Here is a 17,382-nt window from a genome sequence, read left to right as displayed (position 1 = left end):
ACGGGGTGGGGAGCCCATGGCAACGACTTGACCATCAGCGGTCGTTGGTCTCCATCGGAGTCCAGACTACACATCAACCTATTGGAGCTGAGAGCGATCAGACTAGCGCTGAAAGCTTTCCTGCCATCAGTACAGGGGAGAAATGTCCTGATAATGACGGACAACACGGTGGCAATGCACTACCTCAACAAAAGAGGAGGCGTAGGGTCACTGCCACTGTGCAGAGAGGCAATGCAGCTCTGGTTTTGGGCAATTCGGGAAGGAATATCTCTATCGGCAGTCCACCTAGCCGGAGAGAAGAACTTGACAGCGGACGCTCTGAGCAGGCAGAGCAGTCTCCCACGAGTGGGAGCTAGCTCAGGAAGTCCTTCAAGAGATCTTCGCCCTTTGGGGAACCCCTCAGGTGGATCTGTTTGCCACAAGCACCAGCAGGAAGTGCGATCTGTTCTGTTAAAGGGAATTTCCCCCGAGAGGAGCTCTGGGAGACGCCTTCGTAGTGGACTGGGAGTTTTGCGTTTCCACCAGTCCCTGTTATTCCTCAAATGATCAGGAGGTTGAGAAGATTCTGGAAAACCATGATCCTAATTGCCCCGGACTGGGCCATGAGAACGTGGTACCCGGACCTTCTAGATATGTCCATCTGCCCTCCAATCCATCTTCCACTCGAAGGGAGGTCAGGTTCTCCATCCAGACACCAGAACCCTCAACCTTCACGCTTGGCTTCTGAAAGGTTGAGGTACAAGGATTGGGATCTCCCTGATGACGTCATGGAGGTGTTGCTTTCGCCCAGAAGGACAGCAGCAAAGTCTTTATACCGCTGCCGTTGGAACAAATTTTGCAGCTGGTGTAGGGAAGAGAATATCGACCCTTTTTCATGTGGTACACCAACGGTGTTATCGTTTCTACTCTACTTGGCAAACTCAGGCCTTCAAGTTGGGACTGTAAAAGGCTATCTCGCAGCGCTTTCAATCTTCAAGCGCACTGCGGAGGAACCATCGTATTTCAAACTACCTCTAGTGATACAATTTCTCAAAGGATTAACTACTGTTTATCCTCCAAAACCATTCCAGGTTCCCTTATGGGACTTACATTTAGTCTTAAACTTCCTAATGGGCACTCCATTCGAACCACTTCGCTCTTGCTCGCTGAGATTTCTCACGCTTAAAACTGTCCTATTGGTAGCACTAACATCTGCTAGGAGGGTGAGCGAGCTACAAGCTCTCTCCTGTAAACCCCCACATACAATTTTCCACAAGGACAAAGTTGTCCTACAGGTGAAGCCTAATTTCCTCCCAAAGGTGGTTTTTGAATTTCATATTACTCAGAAAATTACCTTACCTTCGTTCTACCCTCCTCCCCATCCGGGGAAAGAGGAAGAAAGGCTACATAGGCTGGACCCAAGGCGAGCTCTAAGCTTTTACATCAGCAGAATGACTAGGATCAGGCAAGCAGACCAACTGTTTGTAGGATACTCGGGTCACAAGTTGGGACTACCCATAACAAAACGAACCATTTCCAGGTGGATTATTTTGGCCATTCTGGAATGTTACAAACTGGCAGGGAAAGAGCCACCCCAAAATCTTAGGGCTCATTCAACCAGGGGTATCGCAGCCTCTTCGGCTCTCCAAAGAGGGGTACCGGTCAGAGACACATGTGCGGCTGCCACATGGTCGTCGGCACATACATTCACAAAATTTTACAACCTGGATTCCTCCACTAGTCAAGAGACCAGATTTGGCAAGGCCGTATTACATTCGGTCCATCCCTAAAGAGATACATAACATTCTTACTCCCACCTCCAATTACATGCCACTGCTATGGGAGTCTATCAAAGATAAGGAATACGTCGGAGGACACAATCCCTTCGAAGAACAAGTTACTTCTTACCTTGTAACGTTCTTTCGACGGGATGTTCATCCGACGTATTCCTTATCGCCCCTCCCATCCATCCCCGCAGTAATACTTCCCTTGTGGTTGCAGTTTACGCTCCTTCAAGGTCAATAACCAATTCAGGCATGACTTTTCTTATGCTACAAAACGGAACTGAGCAACAGACGCCGCGTGTGGCTATTTATGGGCATGGTGATGTCGGCGCTGATACGGTGGCCGTCGAGGGACATCGACTCGGCGGACGTCGACGCGCAGCACCCTCGACAGAGAAAAATTTCCGAGGCCAGCAGGCTGGAAACGTATTATCAAAGATAAGGAATATGTCGGAGGAACATCCCGTCGAAAGAACGTTACAAGGTAAGAAGTAACTTGTTCATTTTCATGTGTTTTTCTGTTTTCGTTTTTGTTTTCATTACCTGTTTCATTCTCTCTTTTGTCAACCATCCCTGACACTCCCACCCTATCCCCTCCCTCAATGGCCATCCAACAACATACATGCATTAAAATTGTCTGTGTTTGATTTGAAATTTGTATACAATGATTGTTCTTTTTACTTTTACAATGAATATGAAATCTCTGTTAATGGAATTTAATTAGCCCTGAATTGAAAAAGACGCGGATGTCGAAACACGTGTAATCATAAAGGGCAATTTTTTGGATCAATGCACAATTAAAAGCTCAAAGCTTACAATTTGGAGAATAAGAGGCATTGTTTTTCTTTTTCTCCTCCATGATAAGGGCGCATGATACTAAGAAAAGTAACATAGTTTCTTTTTAGATTTAAAGGGAGGCTATTACAGTAGTCAAGCCTACAGAGAACCAGAGCTCTAGATACAGTCAGCTTCTGGGGAAAGGAGAGGAAAGGGATAATACCTCTGAGAAGGTGCAGTTGGTAGTCGACTTCTTAGAGACGTTGGAGATATGAGGAGCAAAGGAGAGAGAGGAGTCCAAGATAACCCCGAGGTGCTTAGCCTCGCAGATGGGAGCAGGAGGGCGGCCAAGGGAGGCTGGCCAGAGAGTGGCAGGAAAGAGGGTTGTGGGTGTGCCGATGAGGAGGAGCTCCGTCTTGCTTGCATTCAGGCAGAGATCATCGGTGGCGCACCACTCGTGGTTTGCAGTCAGACAATCCGGGATCAGAGAGGGAGAAGAGGCGGCAGAGGGGAGCCTGAAGGCAAGCTGGCTGTCACCCGCATAGCACTGGAAATTGGAGCAGAGAGCGGCAATGCGGTGGGTGAGGGGTGGCATGTATTGGTTGATCAACCAGGGAGAAAGGTTAGACCCCTGGGGAAAACCGCAGATGGAGAGAGAGATGGAGGAGAGGAAGGACCCAAGTTGGACATGAGAGGGTCGGTCAGAGAGGAAAGAAGTCAGCCAGGCCATATCCTGATCAGTGATACCCAGGCTTCACAAACCCGGTTGAGCAGGAGGGCATGGTTGACCATGTCAAAGGCTGAAGAGAGATCAAGTAGGATGAGGACAGAGGGGAGATTAGAATCAAGGTTAGAGAGCAGGTCTTCACTGATGTTCAGCAGAGCTGTTTCTGTGCTTCTGGCTGCTCTAAAGCCAGACTGATGGTCATGAAGACAAGCAAGAGATTCAGTGTGAAGATAAAGCTGGGAGATGGCCAGCTTTTCCAGGAATTTGCCCAGGAAAGGAGTGATAGAGATCGGGCGATAGTTAGCCAGAAGGGAGGGGTTGACTGAGGGTTTCTTGAGAAGAGGGTGAACAAGAGAGTGCTTCAGGGTGGATAGGAAGGTTCCAGAGGAGGGGGGAAGGGAGGGGGGAAAGGGGGAAGAGGGGGAGGGAGAGGGGGAAGGTGAGAGGGGGGAGGGAGGGAGAGGGAGGGAGACTGACTCTTCATTATGAGTCCAGTGGTAGCCGTGCCAGAAACACCGTCAGGCTGCCGCCAGACCGGTAATTCCATTCTGCCTCTGTGATTGCTGGAATCACTGGGGCATTACAAGCCCTGTGACCCGGTAATTCTGGAGGCGGAATTCTGTAAAGCCCCATTCCGATGAGGACTCCATGGGATGGGGACCATGGAAACACTGGTTCCATATTTAACAGAGCCAGTGTTTCCCTGTCCGCCTGCAGGCGGGTGGTGTTACTTCTGCCAGGTCAGAAATGGATTCTCCCTCCATGTTGTATCCTAAACCGTGCAGGGAAGAGCATTGAGTAGGTAATTTGGTTCTCCCCGAGTCTTTGTTTGATGCCTGTGAACGATTTCCTTTGGGCTTGAACCGCGGGGGAGAAGTCTGGATAAAAATGTACCTTGTCTTGGTCGTGATGCAGCTCACCTTTTTCTCTTGCGAGTCGGAGTATCGTGTTGCGGTCTTTGTAATTGAGGAGTTTTGCAATGATTGGCCGTGGGGGAGCACATTGAATGGGTTTAGTTGACGGGGTTCTGTGGGCTCTCTCGATGATAAATAGATATGACGGGGCTTCTGTCCCAAAAAGGTTCGTACACATTTTTTCCACAAAGTCTTCCATTTTCATTTGCATCTGGTGTTCTCTCACTCCGACAATTCTGATGTTATTTCGTCTGGAGCGACCTTCCAAATCTGCATTCATCAATGCCTCATTTGCCTCTAGTACCGTGCCCACCAGTTTGAAAGTTGCATAGGTACTACCGCTCCTAAACAAAACCTACATTGGACCCTAACAACCCATCTAACTACCGCCCGATTACTACTGTCCCTTTTCGAATGGATTGAGTCCTCCCACGTATTCCTCATCTTAGATATATTGGTCAACATGCTGCGTCTTTCGGAAAAAGTTTTCGCCAGTGGGCGCTGTGCTTGAGGCAGCGTAGCTTGGTCCCTCGAAGGCCGCTGTCGAGCGTCGACGTCATCCGTCGTATAAAGGGCTCGAGCCGCGCCCGTTGGTTCAGTTCTGTTTTTTCGAGCTTCTCCTTCGTGTATCGAAACAGCGCGTCAGTTTTCTCATCGAGAAATGTCTTCTTCCTCAACTCTGACAACACCCAAGACAGGTTTTAAAAAGTGTCTGAAATGCGGAAGAAAGATGTCTATTACAGATCCTCACCGCAACTGTCTTTGGTGCCTTAGTCCTGATCACCGAGTCGACGAGTGCGGGTCGTGTCAGGCGATGTCGAACAAGGCTCTTAAGGAATGCCAAGGTAAGCTAGCGGTGGGGGAAGAGTCATTCAAGTCTGCAAAAAGACTAAAAGACTCAGGAGAATCGAGAAAAAAATCTCATGAGTCTAAATAATCGAGGTTGAAAAGTCACTTGAAGTCCTCTTCATCGAAAAAATCAAAAAGCGACATCAGATCTTCGTCCTCTTCTTCTTCATCGCTCGACAGAAGGTTAATTACTTGTCCTTCTAAACATGATTCCCCACCAAAAAATGGGAGGCCTTTAGGGCTTCAATGCTAAATAATTTTGAGAAGGTGGCCCGAGCCCCTCAAAATAGTTGCGTGAAGAGGATGCCCCTGTCCACTCCAAAAGTGACAGAGGGAAATCTAAAACATCTCACGCTAAATCCGACAAAGTCGAGGGCGTCCTCGGACGGTGATTCTCCAGCGCCTCATGAGACTATACAAAAACCTTGGTGCATAAATCGAGGTTGCCATAGGACAAAATGGCGACCTCATCGTCAAAGTCCGCTATCAACTTGACGCGTCCTTCGATGACTTTGCCAAAGCCAAAAATGGCGTTGATACCTTCGGCCTCGGCGCCCAAGCCTTACTCGACATTGAAGCCCTCATCAATGACCTTGGCGATTCCTTCGAGAATATCAAAGCCATTGTCGATTCCTTCGACGCCTTTGTCGGGGAAATCTTTTATACCCATTCCCAAGATGACAACTATGGCTAAAACTAGGTCTATTCCACCTTTACCTAAAAAAACGTTTCACCCTCAGCCCAGGCAGGAATTTCTTTAATCTATGTCTCCTATTTTTGAGGAACAAATCTCTGATGAGGAAATTACATCAGCTGGTGTTCAATTTGGGACAAGAGGTCCCTGAGGAACTAGTAGATCCTAATTCAAAAATGACAGACCTTTATGACTGCCTGCAATCGGCCAGTGGCCTAGATACCTCACCTGAGGTAGAATTAGAAAGACCTGACGACACTGACCATGCTGAACCTGGGTATAGGAACCTTATGGGAAGAGTGATAGATTTTATATATTTTATGGGGTCGAAGTCAGTGTCTCCAAGATATGACCAGGACGATTTAACTGATATTATTGATGAAGGACCTCAGAAAGACCCAGTCCTTCCTTTCCACAAAGCTCTTCAAAAGAGTTATGACAAATTGGGAGACCCTGAGTCTTGACCAGCTGTAAACAAGAAATGTGTAGGAAAGTATAGACCTGCTCCCTCGGATCCAGAGTATTTGTCAAAACACCCTTCACCTGAAAGTTTGGTGATTCAAGCTGCAACTGCAAATAGACAATCGGTTTATCCCTCCATGCCCCCTGACAGGGACGACAAAAAGATTGATGCGAGGAAAGCTTTTACTTCTGGTAGTATGGCCCTTAAATCTACTAGTGTGACGTGTACATTAGCTAGGTTTACTTACACCCTGTGGCGCTGTTTAGATGGCGATAGTAAAGGATGGGAAGGAGGCTATGGAGGAGTGCCTCAAGTCAAGACTGGGTACTGCAGAGAGTATAAGCAGATCCATGGCATCTAGCACAGTCTTGCGTAGATTTGCATGGCTAAGGAAATCTGGCTTTGCATCTGATGTACAGTCCAGATTACTTAATATGCCCTTTGACGGCTTGAGGTTGTTTGGCAGCAAGGTGGACGAGAGCTTGGAGAAGCTGCAGACCTCGAAAGCGGCAGCAAAATCACTCAGCGCCGCTATAGGCAACCTCAGCAACACTCTTACGCAGGCTCATCTTCCTGGAAGAGTCGGCCGTTTCGCTTCTATTCCTCTTTTGGAAAAGGGAGAGGGCAGGCCAGTCAGAGAGGACAACAAAGAAACCCTTTTGTGGTGGAAAAGGGAGAGGCGCTAGATCAGCTACAGCAGCAGCTACTACCTCTTCAGCCACTGCTGCAGCCGCTGCAAAGCCACTTTGAGGTCTTAACCCACAAGACCCTGGTGGGAGGCAGAATCTCTCAATATCTGGACGGATGGCAGGGCATTACATCAGATGTCTGGGCACTAGAGATAGTGACCCATGGTTACTGTCTTCCTTTTCATCAAAGACCTCAAGATCATCCACCGGGAGCCAACTCTGTCAAAATTCCAGACCCGCTCCTTCTGCAGGAGATTTTAACCCTGCTGGAGAAAGGTGCAATAGAACATGTACCTGTAGCGGAGAGGAACAAGGATTGGTACTCCCCTTATTTTCTCATTCCCAAAAAGACTGAGGATTGAGACCCATCTTGGACTTGAGAAATTTGAACGAATTCCTCAGGAAGGGCAAGTTCAAGATGGTGACCCTTTCTCAGACCGTTCAGGCTCTTCAGCTTCAGGATTGGCTGGTTTCATTGGACCATCAGGATGCTTACTTTCATGTGCCAATCCATCTCAAACACAGAAAGTACCTGAGGTTTGCAATTGGCGGATCTCACTATCAGTTTCGAGTTCTACCATTTGGGCTAACCTCTGCCCCGAGGGTCTTCAAACTAATGGCGGTGGTGGCCGCGAGTCTCAGGAGGGAGGGGATTCACATCTACCCTTATCTGGACGATTGGCTAATCAGGGCAAGTTCACCCAAACGGGCCCAAGAACATCTAGCCATGACCTGTCACTTCCTACACAAACTGGGCTTCTCCCTCAATTACAAGAAATCACAAATGATTCCGAGCCAAAAACTCCAATTCATCGGAGCAGTCATGGACACCACCTCAGGGAAAGCCTCGCCTCCCAAGGAAAGAGCTCACCACATTCTGCAGATGGTAATAAAATTTCAGAATGCCCAACATCTACCAGCGTTCGACTTCCTAAGGTTGCTAGGCCTCATGGCATCCTGCATTTTTCTGGTGCCAGAGGCTCGACTGAGGATGAGATCCCTGCAATAAGCCCTCAGGATTCAATGGTCCCAGTTTTCGGGGGAGATGTCAGATCTTCTACAAGTCCCATCCAAGGTGGCTCAAGATCTCCTATGGTGGGCTCGCAAGGAGAATATCCTCAGAGGGGAACCTTTTTGGCAACCATGGCCGGAGATAACTGTAGTGACGGACGCCTCACTGACAGGGTGGGGGCCCACACCAACGATCTCACAATCAGCGGTCGTTGGTCTCCATCGGAGTCCAATCTACATATCAACCTTTTGGGGCTGAGGGCAATCACACTAGTGCTGAAGGCCTTTCTGCCCTCTGTACAAGGAAATAATGTTCTGATAATGACAAACAACACAGTGGCCATGTACTACCTCAACAAAAGAGGAGGCTTAGGATCACTCCCACTGTGCAGAGAGGCGATGCAGCTCTGGTTCTGGGCAATGCAAGAAGGAATCTCTCTATCGGCAGTTCACCTAGCCAGAGAGCAGAACACGGCGGCGGACGCTCTGAGCAGGCAGAGCACAGTCTCCCACGAGTGGGAGCTAGCTGAGGAAGTGCTTCAACAGATCTTCGCTCTTTGAGGAACCCCTCAAGTGGATCTGTTTGCGACTGGTGCCAACCAGAAGTGCGAACTGTATTGCTCAAGGGAATTTCCCCAGAGAGGAGCTCTAGGGGACGTGTTCGTAGTGGACTGGATATTTCCACTCCTTTACGCGTTTCCTCCAGTCCCCATGATTCCTCAAGTAATCAGGAGGTTGAGGAAGTTCAGGAGAACCATGATCCTGATTGCCCCGGACTGGGCCAGGAGGACATGGTACCCGGACCTTCTGGTCATGTCCATCTGCCCTCCAATACGTCTTCCACAAAGAGAGGATCTTCTCTCACAAGAGGAAGGTCGGGTTCTCCATCCAGAGGTCAAGACACTCAACCTTCACGCTTGGCTTCTGAGAGTTTGAGATATAAGGATTGGGACCTCCCGGATGACGTTATGGAGAGTTTGCTTTCGACCGGAAGGCCAGCAACAAAATCCTTATACCGGTGTCGTTGGAAGAAATTCAGTAACTGGTACAGGGATAAGAATGTGGATCCTTTTCAATGTACCACTCCCATGGTAATTTCCTTTCTATTACATTTTGCCAACTCGGGGCTCCAAGTTGGAACTATTAAAGGATATTTGGCAGCGCTATCCATCTGCAAGCGCTCCTCAGAAGAAGTTTCATATTTCAAAATGCCTTTAGTTATCCAATTTCTTAAAGGGTTAACAAATGTGGTCTCTCCTACACCTTTCCAAGTTCCCATTTGGGATTTAAATTTAGTTTTAAAGTTTATTATGTGTGCCCCTTTTCAGCCTTTACATTCTTGTCCTTTAAGGTTCCTAACTTTAAAAACTGTTTTACCAGTGGCTCTAACTTTAGCCCGCAGAGCCCGCAGGGTGAGTGAGTTGCAGGCGCTCTCTTGTAAGCCTCCTCACACGATTTTCCACAAGGATAAAGTTGTTTTAAAGGTCAAGCCTTTTTTCCTACCTAAAATAGTTTGATTTCCATCTGTCACAGAAGATCACTATACCGTCCTTTTATCCTCCTACGCACGCTAGTAAAGAGGAGGAATGATTCCACAGACTAGACCCTAAAAGGGCTCTCAGTTTCTACATATCTACACTGGAAAGATTTAGACAAACAGATCAGTTGTTTGTCGGTTACCCTGGACACAAATTGGGCCTTGGTGTGTCCAAACAAACCTTATCCAGATGGATTATCCTAGCAATATCTGAATGTTACAAATTGGCTGGGAAGGAGCCTCCAAATGGTTTAAGGGCTCATTCAACCAGGGGTATAGCAACTTCCACGGCTCTTCAGAGGGGTGTCAGTGCAGGACATTTGTGCTGCGGCCACTTGGTTATCAATGCACACTTTTGCAAAACATTATTGTTTAGACACTACCTCTTACCAAGGATGCCTTTTTGCAAAAGCCGTCCTTCATTCAGTGCTTAATAAAAAAAAAACGATGGTACTCCCTTCTCCAAATTACAACTGCTATGGGAGTCTATCTAAGATGAGGAATACGTGGGAGGACACAATCCATTAGAAGAACAAGTTACTTACCAACTGTAATGTTCTTTCGACTGGATGTTCCTCCCACCTATTCCTCATCGACCCTCCCAACCTACCCCTCCGTACAATTTTTATGCTTTTTTGCACTTGTACTTCCTTAAGAGCCTGACATCTTTTGACACAAAATACAAATGATGCAACCTTTACATCGAAAAAACAGAACTGAACCAACAGGCGTGGCTCGAGCCCTTTATACGACGGATGGAGTCGACGCTCGACGGCGGCCTTCGAGGGACCAAGTTACACGGCCTCGAGCACAGCACCCTCTGGCGAAATCTTTTTCCGAAAGAAGCAGCAAGCTGGCGAATATATCTAAAATGAGGAATACGTGGGAGGAACATCCAGTCGAAAGAATGTTACAGTTGGTAAGTAACTTGTTCTTCTTGTTGAAAATACTGGATCGAGCAGCCTATCTCCAAATTCAGCAATGTCTGGAAACAAATGATTTACTTGGTCTAAGACAGGCAGGCTTCAGAGCCAGACATGGGACAGAGACAGCACTTATTGGCTTAAAGAACCAAATCCAGGCTTTAAAAAACAAAGGTAAATCTGCCCTCCTTTTACTACTTGACTTATCGGCGGCATTTGACCTGGTGAACAATGATATACTATGCAAGCATCTGTCATCCGCCGCGCATTTCTCCAACCAAGCTAACTCTTGGATCAAATAATTCCTCAGTAATAGATCCATGAGGGTCTTTGCACCATCCACCTCAGCCCTACCATCGCCAGTTTCTTGTGGTGTCCCACAAGGATCATGCGTGTCACCGACCCTCTACAAAGTATTCACCAAGCCTTTAATATACTTGACCATCTGGATGTCACGAATACTAATTATGCGGATGACACCCAAATACTCATCCCAGCACTGGTGATTACGCGGTAGATAGCAAAACATTGAATGACATCTATACCGTTATACAAATATGGATGGCTAAACATGGTTTATGTTCAAATGAGGATAAAACGAACTACTCCTACTCGGCTCCCCAACCAAATTGACTAAACTAGATACATCCTTTAAAACTTTCATTATCGACGGTAACACAATCAATGTAGCAAATGATGTGAAAACACTAGGTATATACATTGACTCTTAACTATCTCTCACGAGACAAGCTAATGCCCTAGCATCGGCCACAGCCTACACATGTAAGCTTATTACAGCTTGTCGTCCCTATCTATCCACAACCAATTGCATATCAGTAGCAAGAGCCTTAGTGTTATCTAAGCTCGACTATTGTAACGCACTTTACTTAGATATGATATGATATGGCTTTTGTAACGCGCCTATACACAAGTGTTTCAAGTGTTTCAAGGCGCGAGAATTAGGAATTTCCCAACAGAATATAAACAAATTGCAAGTCATGCAGTTAGATCAGCATGTAACATCCCAAGGAAACACCATATTTCTACAGCTAGACAGAATCTAAGCATAGAATTGAATTCAAAACACTTTCTCTAACACATAAGTCTTTATATAATAAGGCACCCATATACCTCTGCGACACCTTCTCACGCCACACATCATTACGACCGAGCAGAACAGCTCAAACACATTGTGTCATCATTCTGCGCTTTAACCCACAACGGGCGGGTGGAGCTAGTTTCCCAGTCCTCGCTGCCACAAAATGGAATGCGCTCCCTATCACTATTAGAGCTGAGCCTTTGTTCATGATATTCCGTAACAAGGTTAAAGCTTGGCTCTGGAACCAGGACCATAACTGAGTTGTGATATATCCACCACCGGCAAGGACATTATTGTATATACGCCCCTGCTTTGGTATATCTGTATATTCACTGCTATTGTTTATGTATTTTCACTATACTAATGTAAATTGTCTCTTACTTTGTACGTATCTCTCTGTAAATTGTGAACCGTATAACATGTATAAGAAGCACTCAGTCGCCCCAGGGTCTTGATGCGCTATACAAATAAATAGATATAAAATACAAATACAAGAAGTGGTACTTGATCTATTCAACCAGGCACATTTCGAAGGGGCAGATTTTGGGAGCTCCAAGGAGAATGCCGACTGTGGAAGAACTATTGTATAAAACCTCTTTGGCACAATGTAGAGGTCCTTCCATCTTCTTTTATTTTCACAATGTTATGGGCTTTCCCGTATGTATGTCGGGAAGGGTGTGGGGTACAGGGATATGAAAAATATGACCTCACTAAAATCGTCCTTCTCTGAGGTTTTTTCTCTTAGCACTGATCTCATGATTTTCACTACTTCTGCATTTTGAAGCAGACGAAGTGGTTGTCCATCACACCTGATAATGTCACCAAAGAAAGAATCTGGAAGTTTTGGTACTCCAGAATTCTGGGAGTAGCATAGCTTTGAATACTCTCACTTGCCATAGCCTTATAACACCTGGATTATTGGCATCACAACACAGGGTTAACTAGCTCTTCAACTGTTAGGAAGCAGTTTACTTAAAGCAGCCGCCACTTAGTTGAAGTGACGGGGGTGTAACAGCTAATATTATGATACATTTACTATTTCTAACTTGTTTGAGTATTATGACGAATCTGAGGATAGTGCACTGGGGGAGGATCCCCTTTATGGGATTAGGGACTATGTTCAGAGAATGTACTATGCCACGCATTAGTACCCCTGAACCCCTCTCCAATGTGCAATCCTCCCCTCCCTTGTTTTGATAAGGCCAATATCTGTTATAGCCAGGTTAATCAATCTAATATACTTGACAAATTTCAAACCTTAGATTATGCAAAGTATGTTGCATCTGACTCTGACATGTACTGAGAAGATGATGATCACTGGGGAGAAACAGAATGAGCATTCTAGCTTGTCAATTTTATTTATTTTTATTCATTTCGTTGTTCATTTATAACGCGCTTAATACCAGTGAGTGCTTTGTAAGTGTGGGATCAGGATTCAAACCTGTGCTGTGCCACGTTGCATTGCTTCCAAGACACACGTTGCCCCTGACCTATACTTCCTCCGGACTCAGAAGATGATGATCCTCAGTGACTGAGAAGATGATGATCGGGAGTCCAAGGATCACTATTGAAAAGCATAATGACTGCTCTAGTATCCCAAAAAAATATGATTGGCACAGTGCAACTCCTTATCCCAGCACAGGAGTTTAAATGTCAGACAGTTGAGATACAAGAGAGCGACCATCCTGCAAGGAGGTAACCGGCAAATCGTGCTGCGGCAATAAGAACAAGAGCCAGCTGGAGAGAAGCCGAGAGCAGAGAAAGAGGAGAATGTAAGCAAGGTCCTAGACGCCAGGACGGCTCACGTTACTGCAGACTGAAACTTCCAGGCACCCTGAGCACCACTGAAGTGCCCAGCAGAGAGAATGCGCCACCAGGAACAAGCAGATGCCAGAAAAGCAGCGGCCGGGCGCAACAAAGCAGTGATCTTGACTGTAGACTCCAGAGAATCTGCAGCCACTCTGCAAACGCTGGTATCTTCCAGTGGGAAGAAAACGGGTACCTGAGTTACCAAGGTTACCCAAGTGGTGCAGGAGGTCCGGGGGAGCAATGGGGTGAAACCAGAGGTAGCAGAAAGGGAGTCTGGGACCCAGGGAACCAAGGATGAATCTGGGACACGCAACCATTGGAAGTTCAGAAACAAAAGTCAACCAGAACATTGAGAGTCGGGGACCCGCACCCAAATGAGAAAGTGAAACAAAGCCAAACCGAATATTGCGAGTCTGGAACCCACGCCCAAAGAGATAGCCTATGTTGGAACTGTTAAATGGCAGCAGAGTAAGCCAAGCAACTGTGAATGTTACGAGTCTTGGACTTGCACCCATAGCGGGACAGTTCATGAGAAGACGAAGGATTGGCAGGAGAGTATACCAAGCCAGATTGAATGTGCGAGTCTGGGACCTGCACCCAAATGGAAATTCTTATGAAAAGATAACGGTTTGCCAGTAGAGTGAACCAAGCAGTTATATCACGAGTCTGAGAACCGCACCCAAAATAAGTGAAGAACAAATCCTATACATGGCAAAGGGATTGTGCCAAGTTGGTAGGATAAATAGGAGAAGCATAAGGAGGATATTCTTGTGAACTGCCTATTGATATTTGTTCAAGCAAGTCCAGGCCTGAAGGGCCTCAAAAGTAGAAGAACACAATTACATAAGGAATCTAGGGCAAAGGATTGTGGCCCTAACTTTCGAAGCCTACATTTTTTTAACATTACTTTTTTTGTGCCACTTTTTGCCCGAGAGTTGCCTGTTATTTGAAACCACAAAGAACATTTTTACTTTATGAAGTGATCATCCTTGTACAGTTGATTTATGTTATTAGTTTTAGCGACAGAAGTAGGCTTTTGAGATACAGTGATTTTTTAATTTGGAGATTCAGACAATTTCATTTGTTTTCTTAAAGCCTCTTAGTTTTAGGGACAGAGAGGCCTTTTTCCAACCCCTTTTCTTATAATAAATGTTTTTGCCCCAAAACATACCACCATTGTGTCTGAGTCTTCTTCTGACCCCTCACAGTATCCTTTCGTGATCTTCTACTCTTTCATTACCCACTAGTAGGTGATAGTTTAGAAATAAATACATGAGGTTACGACAGAGTTTTGAGGGATCAATAACAGCATGGCAAACTATAACCATATTGTGCATTAGTACATTGATTTCTTGTTCTAAGCACATCTGTAGCCTGAATTTCATTTTTTTTTTTTTTTTTTTACAGGTTGGGATGTGGAGAAAGGCAACCCAGATGGCATCCAGCCAGATTTTCTGATTTCTCTCACTGCTCCCAAAAAATCGGCAGTACACTTCAACGGGCGTTATCACTTCCTAGGCGGGCGTTTTGTGCCTATGGCAATGCAGAAGAAGTACAATCTGAACCTCCCACCCTATCCAGGATTGGAGTGCGTCCAACAGTTACCATGACAACCATGCTTTACAGAAGAGAAAACGTTAGCACTTGAGATAAATTGTTCTTCTGGCATTTCAAAGAAAGGCTACCTTAGAGCAAAATACTAAGAGCAGACATTACCGCAAAGAGCAGAGCTGGGTTAGCCAACATTGTTGCACACATCAATTTAATAAATATGCAAAAAATAGGTTGATTTTATATGTTAAGTGTCTGACTTACATCGGTTGGTTGTGCCAAGCTATGTGTCATTTCAGCTGCAAGTGCTTGCCTAATGGAATTTTCTAATGCTGTGCGACATTGAAACGCTTCTAATACTAACCTGATGCTACTTTAGCACGCATGTACAACCGGTGAGACATGCTAATAGATTCACCCGGTGCCCTTTAATCTTCATTTTAAAGTACTGACCTATGATGCAACAATGAACGTTTTAATGCCCTTACTTTCAAATCCTTTGCTGTACTGCTTCAATTCACTTTTTAATAAATTCCTTTCCAATTCGTCACCTTCAGGCATTGGCAATTCCAGTCGACTGCTCCATTGCGCTGGGAAGGCAGACATTCTCACCATTTTAAGTTGTGCAGTGATTAAATATCCAATTAGCTGTATTGCAGTGCCTTCCATGTAGTTATTTTTTAATTATTATTGGGGTATTTTTTATGTTCTATACATAGGCTTGTGGATCTGCTAGAATCACATGCTATACCTAGGCCAACATCTAGTGGTAGTCGTGGTGTATTGCATGACTTGTTTTTTAAATTCGAAAAAAAGGTATGTCGACTGGGCTTGTTTGTAATACCATACCATACCTTGTGTGACATCTATTGTACCCATGGTCCTTCACGCGTCAAGGTCCCTCAGATTGTTTTTTCCCACCATCATAGTCTGTCGCATGTTGTGGAGCTTCTTGGCTCACACCATTATTATATAGTTATAGATTATAATAGCCGTTGCGATATTCATTCGCCAATCGCTTCAACAACCGATGTTCAACGGACGGCTCCAGTTACCACCTCTGACGGGAGATCTTCGACTCTCAACAAACGCTGACTTTGGCTTACACCAGGCCCTCACCAGGCTCTGGCCTGTCACAGTAGGGAGAGTGGGGGGCAGTCATTTACTCTTATACTTCGAGAATGTCTTTTACTTTTACACCAATTTCCATTAATTGTCAAGTTGCCTTTCACATCAAACATGGAAAATACACCTTATACATTTTGCCCATCCTGCAACTGCAAATATCCCTGGACGGAAAAGCACTGTGTGTGCAATCATTGTCACCCTAGAGACCACGGAGAAAAACATCAAGTCGTTTAAGCTCTTCAAACCCAAAACGTTGAAGGACCGCCGGACTAAATGTTGGCCTGCCCAGAGCATGCAGGCCAAAACGTCCATCGATGTAGCAGGCGTCAAAGAGTCAGACGTCTATCAATGTAGCTACGGTGCACATAGTAACGTTGAAGATGATCAGGGTTCCGTGGGTTCCCATGTGCTAGTCCCTGCCTCTGGTAGTGATGGAGACCACACTCAGCGACAAAGCACCCACATCCATCATCACACTAAGCACACAACCCCTAACCATACGCTGAATATGTTGTCGGAAAAACACAACCACGCAGTGTCGAATGAAAAGGGTAAAACCCTTTCTACCAAGCGTCCATTGTCCCCTGGGTTCTCGCAGTCACGATCACCACATGAAAACATTTCCAAACAGACGCTGAGTAAGCCCATTACTGACACTGCTCCTAAAAATTCTTTCTTTCATGCACCGAAGAAAACACGCCGAAGGTTAAACTCTCGACGCAAGGTTCCAGTATGTCGAAAATGCAACAATTACGGTTCTGACTATGCTTCTTAAAACGAAACCGTTGAAATCCTTAAGTATTTCGAACCCCATAGATGCTACGTCGCAGGAGAAACATTATACACCCTTCAAGACAACTTTAACAGAGGCTTTACATCAGGAGAAACATGCCTCTTGCCCAGGGTCTCGCCCATTTCCAAAATCCACTGAGTGGACTACAGAAAAATTGGAGACGGTCATGAAACCTATATTTCATGCTTTGTAGACTTCATGGACAGACACCCAGAAGAATTCTTACACCCACAGGCTAGAGTGGAACCAACTGCTAAAGAACAAAGGTAAGACACCTCAGAACCAAGTACTTCCTCAGCCCAGCCTATATATAGCCATAGTTAAGACACTTCTGATCTATACATCATCGGTTCCCCTCCACCCCCAAACGGGGAGACCAGTACTCACAGGATACCCAATACAGCCAGGACCCATTTTATGACAATTACTCAGATGTATATATTACCATCTCCAGAGGAACAAGACCAGCCAATTGCTAACTGCCCGATTTAGAATCAGAAGCAGTACAATTAACTGCTAATTAAGGCAGCCCAACACTTTAAAATTGATACCCAATAAGCTCTGCAAGATACAGATTTCAAGGACCACATTTTGAGAAATAAAAGAGCAGTCACACAGTTCATTCCCTCATGCTCCAATCTGTGCAAAGACTAAT

The 17,382-nt window shown here is 45.7% G+C and overlaps 1 protein-coding gene across 1 annotated transcript in view; it reads left to right on the top strand.

Moving 5' to 3' along the window:
• The window catches only part of NAXE (NAD(P)HX epimerase), a 312,071-nt gene extending 296,715 nt beyond the window's left edge, over nt 1-15,356 (top strand). The window contains exon 6 of the mRNA XM_069607143.1: nt 14,663-15,356. Within this exon, the coding sequence (XP_069463244.1) occupies nt 14,663-14,865 (203 nt within the window). The 3' untranslated portion in view covers nt 14,866-15,356. The remainder of the gene's footprint in view (nt 1-14,662) is intronic.
• The last annotated feature ends 2,026 nt before the right edge of the window (nt 15,357-17,382 follow it).

The sequence above is a fragment of the Ambystoma mexicanum genome, chromosome 1p (assembly GCF_040938575.1).
Source record: "Ambystoma mexicanum isolate Mex_15411 chromosome 1p, UKY_AmexF1_1, whole genome shotgun sequence".
In the NCBI taxonomy this organism is placed as follows: domain Eukaryota; kingdom Metazoa; phylum Chordata; class Amphibia; order Caudata; family Ambystomatidae; genus Ambystoma; species Ambystoma mexicanum.
The sequence above is the reverse complement of the archived record's forward strand: the minus strand, read 5'-3'. Positions and strand labels throughout refer to the sequence as shown.